General features: G+C 38.0%; 2 protein-coding genes across 2 annotated transcripts; both read right to left on the bottom strand.

Moving 5' to 3' along the window:
• Positions 1 to 812: 812 nt before the first annotated feature.
• On the bottom strand, positions 813 to 4,046 carry thumpd1 (THUMP domain containing 1). Its single transcript, XM_041784345.1, has 5 exons — positions 3,526 to 4,046; positions 2,693 to 2,870; positions 2,514 to 2,599; positions 1,710 to 1,872; positions 813 to 1,601 (listed from the first exon to the last, which is right to left on the bottom strand). Exons 1-5 carry the CDS (start codon positions 3,727 to 3,729, stop codon positions 1,288 to 1,290), a joined length of 945 nt encoding a protein of 314 aa, XP_041640279.1. The 5' UTR covers positions 3,730 to 4,046; the 3' UTR covers positions 813 to 1,287.
• Positions 4,047 to 6,181: 2,135 nt separating this feature from the next.
• eri2 (ERI1 exoribonuclease family member 2) lies at positions 6,182 to 12,408 on the bottom strand. Its single transcript, XM_041785683.1, has 9 exons — positions 12,252 to 12,408; positions 11,930 to 11,994; positions 11,734 to 11,814; positions 11,153 to 11,280; positions 10,823 to 10,985; positions 10,492 to 10,592; positions 10,093 to 10,174; positions 9,929 to 10,017; positions 6,182 to 8,004 (listed from the first exon to the last, which is right to left on the bottom strand). Exons 1-9 carry the CDS (start codon positions 12,272 to 12,274, stop codon positions 6,547 to 6,549), a joined length of 2,190 nt encoding a protein of 729 aa, XP_041641617.1. The 5' UTR covers positions 12,275 to 12,408; the 3' UTR covers positions 6,182 to 6,546.
• Positions 12,409 to 12,623: the final 215 nt, after the last annotated feature.

Raw genomic sequence — 12,623 nt, 5'->3', positions numbered from 1 at the left:
CAGTGTCGCATTATAGCATCGCTAGCTTTTTGGAATTTGTGCGTTTATCACTTTCATGCAGTCCACAAGGCAATATTGAGAATTAGGAAAAGTGTTTTTTATAAATACATAAGCCTATTTTTTTTTTTCATTTCATTAAATTGTATTCTGGAAATTAGAGCCTTTACTGATGATGTTTGAAGGCAATGAAGCAAAAATACGCGGAAAATTGTTTAAATTGTTTGATTTTGATTAACACTTGTGGGCAATAATATTCCAACACATGCCTACGTCTCAAATAAAGGGATTTAACTCCATCTTGTGGTTTATGTTAAAACTGCTTGTTCATTAATGGTGGCACAAATATTAAAAGAGAACGTTTTTTTAAAAATATGTAAAATGGCAGGGTTTCTTGTATTTTTTTGCATGGCAGTTTTTCCTAAGTTGTTAATGTATTTCTAACCCCTGTTTGCATTTCTGTTCCTCATTATGTTGTAGTAATCAGGGGCGGTTTTGAGGCCCTTCACCATTTTGCTAATGTAACAATATATCACCAACTCTCCATATCACATTAGTTTTAGACTTCTCAATGCAAGGTCTAACATAAATAAAGCTTTACATGCATAAATATCAGTTCTATTGCCACAAGTGCTGATTTTTAAAGTCTTGTATGTCTTTAGCTAATGTACATTCTGAATACTCATCTTAATCATATAATAATTTTTTATGTATACCTCAAATTAAATGGATGTAGGGTAATGTAAATAGTTACTTTATTAATCCCCAGGGAAATTCAAGATGTGTTGAATATTATAAAACAAAGTGAGAAGAAGTCAAACACACAGGAAGCTTTAATTCATGGGCTGCTTTAGGAAGAAGGTTACAAAAATGAGACACCAGTTAACCTGAACAAAACTCTTTCCATCTTGGAATTATGATCCCCCCCAAAAAATACAAAACATTAAATATTAAACTCAGCATTAAGGAAATAAGCTGAGATGTCAGCTGATAAAAATAAAGGCTGCCAAATTCCTGAACTGAAAATCAATGCTATTTAAAATTCATATATTAATAAAACTGGAACCAATGCATCATAAATATCTATCATAATATGAAAATGGCATTAAAATAGATAATTGCAGTTTATATTTGTTTGTTGAATGGTGTTGTGATCTGAAAAACAAATACACTTGTCCTTGAATCTTTCCATGAAAACAAGAGCACTACATTAAAAAGCAACTTGAGATGATGTTTTTAAAAAGGAAATCTAAATTTAACAAAATGAAACTTGTTTCAAAATGTGTGCCGTTACTCGCCCTCACCTTCCCCCTTATCCTCTTTGTTGTCCTGTGGCACATTTTTACCATTTTCCTCTTCGCCTTTCTTCTCCTCTTCATTTGTCTCCTTTTTCTCCTTCGCCTCAGTTGTATTTGTTCCTGTTTTGGTCACATCAGGCTTTGGTGTGTCCTCTTTCACCACTTCCTGAACGTTGTACTTTCTATACAGCATATAGTCTTTTACCACACTGATGCAGCACACGGCCCTGATGACCTCCACAATGATTGTCAGTTCTGGGTTGGTTAAATCAACCTTGTTCTTCGGATTGAGCTTCCCCACTAGACCTTGAAAAATAGAAAAGGATGAGTCAGTTTTATTATGATTAAAAGGTTGAATATTCTATTTTCAGTAGCTCAAATAAACTGGATCTAACTCATTTGGTGAAACACTACCTGCAATAGATTTGATGATATCGTCTCTTTTGTTGTGGCTGCTGTTGCGGGCCTTGAAGGCGATCTGGTAGGTAGCACAGTTTGGGGTTTTAAACCACGGCTCCAGGTAACTGGTCAGGTATTTCACCATGTCTTCCTGGAAGGCCTTGCATGTTCCAGTTACCTGGGAGAGTAAGAAAACAAGACATAAAACTTATTCATGTTTTACAGAAACATTAAAATGTCACCACATTTAACATAAGAAGTATTCGTCACTTTTGGAGCATGAAAACTTGGCCTATATGTGGTGATTCAGCTACATTAACTATTCAAAGTGATGTCCATGAATTATATGATTTTGTAAAATAAAAAATCTACCAATTTGATAAGTTCAGGTCCATATTTCAACATTTAAGTACAACGTATTATAGTTCTACATTTTGTGTTTGGAATATGCAAAGCACCTGGCTTGCACAGGCTGAAATTTGGTTACTGAAAAGGAATTCTTCTACTGGTTATTCTGGTAGTAGGTGGTGCATGTAGTGCCGGCTTTTGTCATCATAAAGCTCAACAGTTGCTGACCCCTTTTGGTGGCTGGGGTTTAGAAGAAAATTTCACCATTCAGGCCCTCTGTAATTAAAAATTATGACTGCTAAATTCAGTCATAGCAACTGACAGCCAAAATATGCAGATAAGTGGGATTTACAAATCAGAAACACTGCTGTGACGCTCATGGATTGGTAATAGTGTAGTTCTTTTCTCCAAGGTTGTAAATACTGTTTTTTTTTAGATACGTGGCAAAGGGTTGTGATGTTGTATTCTCACAGGTAGCATTCGCAGTATCACTCTTGACTTTTTCTTCTTGGTGGTGTGGAGGTCAGACAGGATGTGATGAACCAGCTTGTCAGATTCTGAAATTAAATTAAAAAGAACATATTTTGACCAATATGCTCACATATATTCAAAATAAACTTATATTTTTTTGTTTTAACAAAAGGACTTACCCAGATTTAGTGTCCTGATGAAGATCACATTGTTCGCTCCACTTTCAAAAGCCTGGAAGCGCCTCTCCTTTTTGGTTCCAGATGCTTGCAGCTGTGCCACCTCCTTCTTCAGTGCTTCACTGACATCTTCCTCCTCCGTGTCCTCTTCTTTGCTGCTGCTCTCATCATCCTCTTGAAACTGTGATCATAAGGATGACACAGTATTGGTATTTTGCTAGTTTGCTTCATGAAATGCCATTTAAAGATACTGTAAGTAACTGTGTGTGGCTACTCTGTCTTCCTCTAGGGGGAGAGAGTGGTACTTCATATGTCTGTGGTCATCTTCAGTATATGTGTAAGTATTGTTTTCTGACAAAAAACCCTAACCTGTTTTCATTTTAACAATCAATAACAGTCACTAAGAATCTGTACTGCTAAAAATGTAAACTAAATAAAATAAAAAAAAAAAATTAAAATGGGGGAATTTCCTCTTTCTATAGGTCTTAGTTGCTCTTTTATCACTAATTTCTAAGCAGTCAGAGCACTGAAGTTGGTTAACAACTAGTAGTAACTTTCTACACACTAGGACCAGTAGTAGGTATTACAATGAAATCAGCTTTCATTTGTGGGGATGTCATGCAGAATGAAACATTTTGTTCACAAATAATTTAAAACATGATATTTAGATTTTGGAAATATTACCTTAAGTGCTCTTCCCCACTACTGTAACAGTTCATAAGCTTGACTTTCACAGTTAACTCAGAAACTGGACAATTATAAAGCTCTTACATTAACCATCAGCCATGCAGATCTTTTCTTCACAACAGCGGGTATTAAGGTGCCAGTGAGCTCACCTTCTCTGGCCCATAGAGCTTGTCTGCGTATTCATTGAGCAGATTAAAGGCCTCTGCTGTGCACTTCCTCTCGTTCATGTTGCATGTGATGAGGATCCCCTCCATGCCCACATCCAGAGAGAAGCCCTTAAACCGCTTGTTGGGTTGACCACCTCCATACCGCTTCTTGCTCCGCTTTCTCGACTCATTTGGCACTGCCGACATGTTAGCAGGAGAGGTTTCGGAACAGCCAAAACGTTGTACTTGAGCTCCACAGCTGCGCACCGCCTTCTTGTTTTGGTTGTTTCGTAGCCGCTAGCTTAACGGTTGAGGCTAACGAACGTTCAAGAGCGCTAAAGCCGCAACAACTAGACTGTAACGAACATGTACTTTACGAAATGATACAACCTTTCCTTATTTACACGAGTTTAGGTCAGCACCACAGTTGATTCAACGGGGGGAATCCGGAATCTCATTCAGACACAACATATAGCACGTTTTCAGTCGACATGTACGGAACGGGAAGAGGGACAAAAGTCTTCGGGTGTCTCGCGAAAGGCTGCGCAGTTCAGGATAGTTGGCTAACGTGCACCATTGTAACGTATTGTCCGTATTGTAACGTTGTATTCGCATTAGCTGTGTTACGGTTTGCTGTTTAGGTCTGGCTGTCTGTTGGGTCTTTAAAAGTATTCAAAGTTGATACATCAATTTTGTGCAAACGAAGGAATTAGAAAGAGTTTACTGCAAGACAAACGTCTTAGTTTTTGCATCTGTTTTTAAATTTCTATGTTCACAAAAACGTTAACAGGCTAGTCGTGTTGCTTTTGTTTTTATCGAGGAGATTCATTATTATTTCACTCTCTACTCAAAGCAGGATATTTTATTGACTGTTTAGTCTAAAAGTGCTCAAAGATAAATACTATTGCCAGTATTTCTTTCTATATTGTTACATCATCTACCAGTTAACTCAAAATGTACTGAAAATTACCGTATCAAGTAAAAGTTCATTTGTCCTGTGATTTACTTCAGAGAGTTAAATTTCCATATTTCAAGATTAATCTTTGGCAAAGTTAAACATTTAAAGCCTTTTTTTGGTTTAATGTTGAGGATTACAGCTTGCAGCTCATGAAAATTTAAGATTCACTATCTGAAAATATTGTGGAAAAGTCCAATTTGCAAACGTTTTTCCTGGGCCTTCATTCTCTCTCTGGTTCAGTACACACAAGCACAATCATAGGGAAGTCTCCTGACATGATAGTTGTCCAGAGGGCAATCAATGACACCCTCCACAAGGAGGATAAGCCACAGAGGGTCTTTGCTTAAAGGGCACGCTGTTCCCAGAGTGATGTATAAAAGCATGTTTATGTAAAGTTTACTGAAAAGGAAAAGTGTGGTAAGAAAAGATGCACAAGCAACAGAGATGAGCTCAGACTTCAGAAGATTGTCAAACTAAGCAGATGCAAGAACTCAGTCAGAACTCCTTATGAAGGAGTGGACTGAGGCTGGAGCCAGTGGAAGAAGAAACTCAAAGACAGGTCCAGGAAATGGGATACAAGTGTTGTGTTCTCTGTGTTGAACCAATCCCAAACCACAGATATTGTTAACTTCTAACCTGGACAAAAGAGAAAAAGAACTGGACAGCTGCTTGGTGGTCCAAAGTCCTGTTTTCAGCTTTAAGTAAATTTGATGTCAGGGGAAAGATCTGAGATGCACAGAATTCAAGGTGCTTGAAATCTAGTATTTTTGGTCTCAGCAGTCAGGGATGGTTTGAGGTGCCATGTCATCTGTGGATGTTAATCCACTATGCTTTATCAACTCCAGAGTTAACACTGTCCACCATCTGCCAGGAGATTTTAGAGCACTTCATGCTTCAATCTGCTGACAAGCTTCATGGAGATACTGATTTTATTTTACAGCAGTACCTGTCCATAGTGAAGCCAAAACTACCAGACACTGGTTTGCTGACCATGGTATTATTTTGTTTATTGGCTGCCAACTGGTCTGATCTGAACCACATAGAGGATCTCTGAGGAAATGTGAAGAGGAAGATGAGACACCAGACTCAACAATACAGATGAGCTAAAAGCTATCAGCACCACACTGTATAGATGCAGTAATTGATTTAAAAGTAACTCCAATCAACTACTGAATGCATGTATGAGCATCATTTCCAGATCAGCATTTCTGTATTATAAATCATTCTCTTTAACTTGTTTTTATGATATTCTTAAGTTTTAAGGATAGTAGAAACTTGATTCGGTGAGCTGTAAGCCAAAATCATCAAGATTAAGTTAGTAAATTTTTATAATAGCTGTAATACTTAACTTTGTATGAGATGTATATAGAGTAGTTTCACTTCTTGAATTAAATCACAGGAAAAATGAACTTTTTCATGATATTCAAAGTTTTTCAGAGGCAACTGTAAATGTCATACATTTACTTTTGGTTGAATCTTTATACTTCAAGCTGAAATAATAGAGAGCCACAACTTTTTAAAAAAATAAATAACCACAACAAGACACATTTAATCAGTAATTCAGTGAATTTGGCACATTTAATTGACATACAATGCACATACCCATAATTGCACTTTAAATGTGCAGTACAAGTGAAGTGAAATTCACTTGTTATTGTTGTACTTTTACAAGAAATGTCATAATTGTAACATATTCCATCATTTCATTGTCTACATTCCTTCAGGCCATGTTTGACTAGCTGTATTAAATAGACCTACACTCAGATGTATTCCATTTGTGATGATGAAAATACATGAAATTAATTCATTAGGAGCAGTTTGGCTTCATTAAATCCAATATTGTTTCTAAATATCGAATACATAGATTAAATGAAGCATTCTCTATGTCCATAAAAATGGCATCTTTGATTATTAGTATTGCTTTCAGTTCATACCCCTCTACAATTTTAACTTTTTTTTTTAACATTATCTTAAGAGATGACACATGTAACAAATCTAGTCTTTGTGGCAGTAATTTTAAAAATCAATTGTTCCATTCACCATATACCCTGGTTCTCTCTCAAAGGTCAGTAGCTCTTTCGTATCATTGACCTGTGACTTGGACCACAGTTCAAGGTGGAGTTCATCCGACAGAGTGAGACTGAAGACCTGACAGCAGGAGAAGACACTGAGCTGCTCTTCATCACAGCCGACTCCCACTTAAAAAACTCACATCCCTTCTTGAAGCTCCCTCCACTGCCTGACCGGCGGACTGGACAGCAATAAAACCCTCTCCCGTGGTTGGGACCACCATTTGATACAACTTGACGTTTTGCTCGGCGCCCGCATGCACACAGAGGGGATGTGATCTTCTGTCCTTTAAATGTCCCAGAAATTATGGACTGATTCATACGTGAGGAGGGGGTGTTTGTCGACAAAGAGGAAAGGACACTTTTGGGGGCAGAGAAGGAGCCACACATGGAGGAACACGATGGTTTTTCTGGGTCAGTGTAGATCGCAAAAGAAGACTTTGGAGTCTCTGTGTGCTTTGTGGGTTTGGTGGAGACTGGTTTGGGTTTGGCGAATGAAGTGTGAGGAGTGGAGGTCTTCTCTGGGATGAAGAATTGGCGCCTGAATGGAAATGGTGTGTTTAGTTTTGAGTTTGTATTGTTTTTGTTTGACTTTTCTTGAACTTGTAAAGAGGTTTTAAATCCTGTTTTGAGCTGGCTTGATTTGGAGTCTGGAGGTTTTGGCACCAGAAACTCAAAACTGGATTTTGAGATTGTTGAATCCTGCCTGCCTCCTTTGCCAACAACAACTCTGGAGCTCATATTATTTGCACAAAAGAAAGTTTTCGATGATTCATTTGGCATCCGTGGCATTTTAAAGTTGTTGTCAACACTCACTGTCTCTCCTTTATCATCCTGGCTTTGTGCTGAATGGCTGTTACCAGGCTCCTCCCAGGGATGATATTCACTGTCAAAACCTGCCACATACTCAGCATCCAGCACTCCCTCTGTTTCACAAATAGACTCGTCACCCTCCAAAACCACATCATCATAAGAGCCATATCTGTCTTCTCCTTCCACAAAAAGTTCTGCACCCTCCTCTTCCTCCAAACCACTGACTGCTGCTGTGTTCGAGTGCTGGTTTATCTGAGGCAGATTTGAAAGGCAGGCCACAGTAGTCGAGCACAGAACAAGGCTGCTGTTGTTGATGTTATTGTTCGGTGGATTGATCAAAACTGAAGAGGAAATATTAGTGACAGCCTCAGCTGCCACAGACCTCCTGCTGTGTCCCCGCGCAGGCTTTGTCATTCCATGTAGCAAAGTTTTTGGTGAGATGAGGCTTTGACAGACTGAAGTTGAATCCTCCTTTGTATCTAAATCTTTTGTAGCTTTTTCTACACATGGTTTCATATGAGACAATTTTGATGGCATCTTGCATGATGAGGGATGAATGTTTCCCCCTCTATTGCTGTTGTTTTTCTCTTTCTTGCTGTCTGCAGTTGTACTCCCATACACAGGTTTCTCCACTACTGGGTTCTATAAGGAGAAGATGAGAGATTTAATCAGTAACTCAAAATATCATGCATCCCCTGTTTTATAAAGGGCTGAAGTCAAGGGTGATACACCATATAACTTAAAATAAAAGCCCAGGCCAGTTAAAGGCCTAGTCTTTTATTACTAGTCTTGTGTTGCTGCATGTTTTGACAAATAAAGGTCAGTCTGAGTTAGAGTAGGTGCTGAAATAGTGACTGGTTGAAAACTGTAAAACAAGAACATGCTTTTGCTAGCTTTAAATTTTGAAATAATGCTGATATTAGGAAAATAACATTTTTTCAATGTAAAATTTTAACACTATGACATCTGCTTTACACCAGGGTTTCTCAAACTTTTCAGGGCAAGGGACCCCTTACAGCGTAGAAAATTTTCCAAGGCCCCCCAAATAACCCTTAAGCTTTTAAAACAGTGTTACTCATCCCCTGCTCAACCAAGGAGCCAAGTTGTTGAAAAATACCTTTGCAAGAGCCACAATCTAAGTGGCAAAAAGTGGCAAAACGTGCTGAAGTAGCATAAAAATAAGTTAAAGGGGGAAAAAAGGGTTCAAAAGTGGCAAAAACATGGCAAAAAAATTAGAGAAAGTTACTAAAATGTACAGAAATCAGTCAAGAGTGGCAAAATAGGGCAAAAAATAGGAATCAAGTGGTATTTCATGGAAAAGGGTAGCTTAAATGGGCAGAAAAATGTTGTAAAAGGGCAAAAATGGGATAAAAAAAGGCTAAAGGAAGTACAACAATGGGCAAAAATGAGGACACAAGTGGTATTTAATGGCAAAAGGTAGCTTAAATGGGTGAAAAGTGGTGAAAAAATTGAGAAAAGGGACAAAAATAGTCCAAAAGGGGCAAAAAAACTGGCAGAAAAATTAGAGGAAACTGACTAAAATGGGCAAAAATCAGTCAAGTGGCAAAGTAGGGTAAAAAAATGTAAAGGTGGTATTTAATGGGAAAAGGTAGCTTAAATTGGTGAAAAGTGGTAAGGAAAAAAAAGGGGGCAAAAATGGGACAAAAGCAGCAAAACTGGGGAGAAAGTATCAAAATGAAGTGGCAAAATGGGCAAAAAAGTAGGGAAGAAAGTCACAAGATAATAAAAAGGGGCAAAAATGGGATAAATGTGGCAAAAATGTGACAATTATGTTTAACAATAAACAATCACACAATTGTATCTAATTTTTATTGGTCCAAAGCTGACTTATTTGGGAGTGATTTGTTTAGTTTGGTTGTTTTATGCTACTGTGGTCCCTATGTGAATTTAAATTATTTACTTTGTAATGACATGGACCTACTTTAATTTTTTTTTTCTTTATTTCGCAGACTCCTAAGCTGTGGCTTGCGGACCCCCAGGGGTCCCCGGACCCCAGTTTGAGAACCACTGCTTTACACAGCTTAAGACTTTCTGATCTGTTTACACAGCCTACGAGGCTAGCACAGCGCCGGTTAGTGATTATATCAACAGGACTCTCTCTCTCTCTCCCCCACAGTGCAGCAAGTTGGAAGAGATGGGCTTCCAACAATGCAGGATAAAATTATTGTTTTGTAATCTAATTAGTGTATTGATATTCCAGTTTTCTACACAGTAAGAATCCTGTCTGATGTATGACTATTTTTACGCTTCCCCATCTTTGCTCTGTATGAGTTTTGTTTCATAATGATTACACCACAGTCTCACATAGACACCTGTCTCAAATAAAGGCAGGGTAATCTCTTCGACTGTGAAATAAATAAAAGCCTGGGCTTATAGGTGAAGTTTTACGTTATATCTTTATTTATAAAATATTCACAATTAACTTAAAGATCTGGACCAAAAAAGCTTCAATCATAAAAGGCATCCATGTAGTCCTCATCCTCTGGCAAACAGACGGGAGGCTGGGGAGTTAGGAGTTGGGATTCAGAGTCGGACGGGCACTCACCTTCACCAGACTCCTGGTGATCTTCATCACACATCCATCTCTCATCATCCTCGCAGCCAAATGAGCCGTATTTCTGGCATCATCCAAACCTGAGGAACATTTTAAGGTTATTCTTCATTTTAAAATTTAAGTCTAGTTTTGAGGCAAGAACACGGTTTTCATACCAGAATGTTCTCTTCCTGAAAACTGTATTCCAAGATCCTGTAGAGCCCCGTTCAAGCCTTTAGGTTTCCTGTCGTAAAACAGCTGAAAAATAGAAAAAGGGGTCAGAAAGAATATGAAAAGTGCTGAAATGAACAGCACATACTTTATTACTTCTGTCTGACAATATCTCAGATGTGAAGACGTCCTTCTTGCCCCGGTCATTTGCAATCAAATTAAATATCTTTGACTTTTTAAAGAAGCTATATGAACTTTACTGACATCCAAGAATTTGTTGGATCAAAAGAAGGATGTTTCAGTTTCCTAAGCATTAATAAACATCGGTACAGCCATAAGCATAAGTGAGAAAACATCTAAAATATAATAGTAGAAACTGTGGCAGCTCATGAGCCTCTGTTTACCCTGTAGGTGCTTCTCAGGTCGATCCAGCTGTTGAGCACATCAGGTTTATACAGCTGTTTCCTTTTACTCTCATACTGCAAACAAACTCCAAGATCCCAGTCTGACAAGCAAAGAAAAATGAGGCACAATAGAATTAAAATTGGTTCAGCTCATTTTCTCTGCTTGATATTTCAGAATTCCAACTGGGTAAAGGTGCCTTGTTGCAATAGCAAGGCATCTTGGCAGTAAAAATGCCATTCTAGTTTGTGTTTTGATCCTCTGAGATTAGGACCTGTCAGCTCACGATCATGATAAATGAAGGATTATTCTGAATTTTGCACAAGACTTTACCTGACCATGTGACAAAAGCACACAGTTTTTGAGAAGGTGAAGTTGCAGAGGATTTCTGTTGTTTTTTGGGAAAAACAACACCCTTCTCAGCCTGAAGATTTTGCAGCCAGCGACTGAACCGTGATAGGCAGATCTGAAGGGGCACCCCTGCCTCAACTTGCATCTGTGAGACACAGAAACTAAGCTGTCAGTCACAATGGAAAGGTATATGGAGTACAAAGCACCAGAGGATATGTTAGTAGATTTGTGTACATTGTGTTTGGTTGCTCTCCAGTTGGGGGCAGCAATGCTCATGCATTGTCCCCAACAAATGAACGAATATACAGGTACCTGTGTGATCCCAGTCAGCTCAGTGCAGAAATCGGACAGAATCGGGTGTTCTTGGGGTTGAACATATGTGTGAAACTCAGACTCGACCTCCCCTGTGGATGTGTTCAGTAGAACAGCAGGAAACTCAACTATACAGAGGAAAAGAGGAAAGATGGAGAAAACATTAACACTCAATAATGAGCATACAAAAAAAAAAAAAAAAATCAACAATCTAGACTAGGGTTAGCATGATGCTGGTACTTTTAACTTCAGGCAGGATAGATCAAATGAAATCAATACCTAATATGATACAACAGCAACAAAAATAGAAGGCTTAGGCACCTTTACCACATAGTTTCTTAATGAAGTTTGCAGGCAAAATCCTGCATAATGTCTAAATACCATATTCTGTTCAAGAGTATGCTTAAAATTTTGATGACAAGATGAAGGTTTTGAGATGCACCTTTTTGAAACCTGCTACAAATCATGTAAATATTGGAGACTGTACTATCTTTATACTTGGGGTATGGAAAAATACATGAGTACTGTGTCTAACATTTTGACAGCATTCATCTAGACACTGTATGCTCAGGGTTACTTACTTATTTCCTGCCCATAGTTGTTTTTCTCTTTCCAGCAGGTTGACTCAAAATCGATTACAATCAGGTAGGAAAATGTTTGATCTGAAACACAAACAAAACAGTATTTTTAGGGCAACAGCAGCTTTAAAATCAAACAAAAAGGCATTAAACATGAACTGTCTACATGCACATCATCAACTTCAATAATTATACTTACTTGATAAAGGTGATTTCTTTGATCCATGTGAGGACTGACTGCGCTGCCTCAGTAATCCAAGCTCTCTGTTGAGACAAGGACATCAAAATACAAATTAGTCAAACACAGAAGAAATTCACTGCGATACCACAAACATTAGCGTCCCTATTTACGTTACACCAGGAGGAATTTTAGTCAGGCACTTTGTTTCTTAACAAAGATGTATAGCTAAGGGATTTAATCATTTTAGGCTACTACTTTGAACCATATTTTACTGTCTTCTCATTAGCTTGTTGTTTTGTTTTGCAGGGTTTTCTGTGCTAGCACTAAAGTAGCTACTTACTTGGCCAGTTTCTTTGTAGACATCACGTTATCAGTTACGTTACTGCAGACATACAACTACATACAAATATGAAACCCTTAAAGAGTTTTAATACAAGCAAAATGAGCAAACACCGCGCTAATTTTAAAATTTTCCTCCATCAGTCTGTCTGGGATTGATTGTTTTGGACTGCAAGGCAAGGAATTCGACTGCAGAAATAAATAGTCGATCACAGTAAAACGGATGAAGTGAAATGACCTGTTTCCGGTTAGGCCAATTTTCTTCAAAACAAAAGCTGTAAATGTTCGTTTTGATCAACGTATCCCATCTTAAGCTGAAATTATGAATAAGTAAAATATTGTAACAAAACAACAGTTTTATTCAATCGATTTC

The sequence above is a fragment of the Cheilinus undulatus genome, linkage group 4, assembly GCF_018320785.1.
Source record: "Cheilinus undulatus linkage group 4, ASM1832078v1, whole genome shotgun sequence".
NCBI classification, from domain to species: Eukaryota; Metazoa; Chordata; class Actinopteri; order Labriformes; family Labridae; genus Cheilinus; species Cheilinus undulatus.
Note: the sequence above shows the minus strand (reverse complement) of the source record. Positions and strands in the feature narration are given on the sequence as shown.

Coding starts and splice junctions, on each gene's coding strand:
- thumpd1 (XM_041784345.1), bottom strand. CDS start 3,729: ATGTCGGCAGTGCCAAATGAGTCGAGAAAGCGGAGCAAGAAGCGGTAT. Junction 2,871..3,525: donor AGCTCTATGGGCCAGAGAAG/GTGAGCTCACTG, acceptor TTATGATCACAG/TTTCAAGAGGATGATGAGAG. Junction 1,602..1,709: donor TATCATCAAATCTATTGCAG/GTAGTGTTTCAC, acceptor CTATTTTTCAAG/GTCTAGTGGGGAAGCTCAAT.
- eri2 (XM_041785683.1), bottom strand. CDS start 12,274: ATGTCTACAAAGAAACTGGCCAA. Junction 10,986..11,152: donor AGCTGACTGGGATCACACAG/GTACCTGTATAT, acceptor TGTGTCTCACAG/ATGCAAGTTGAGGCAGGGGT. Junction 10,018..10,092: donor TTCAGGAAGAGAACATTCTG/GTATGAAAACCG, acceptor AATGTTCCTCAG/GTTTGGATGATGCCAGAAAT.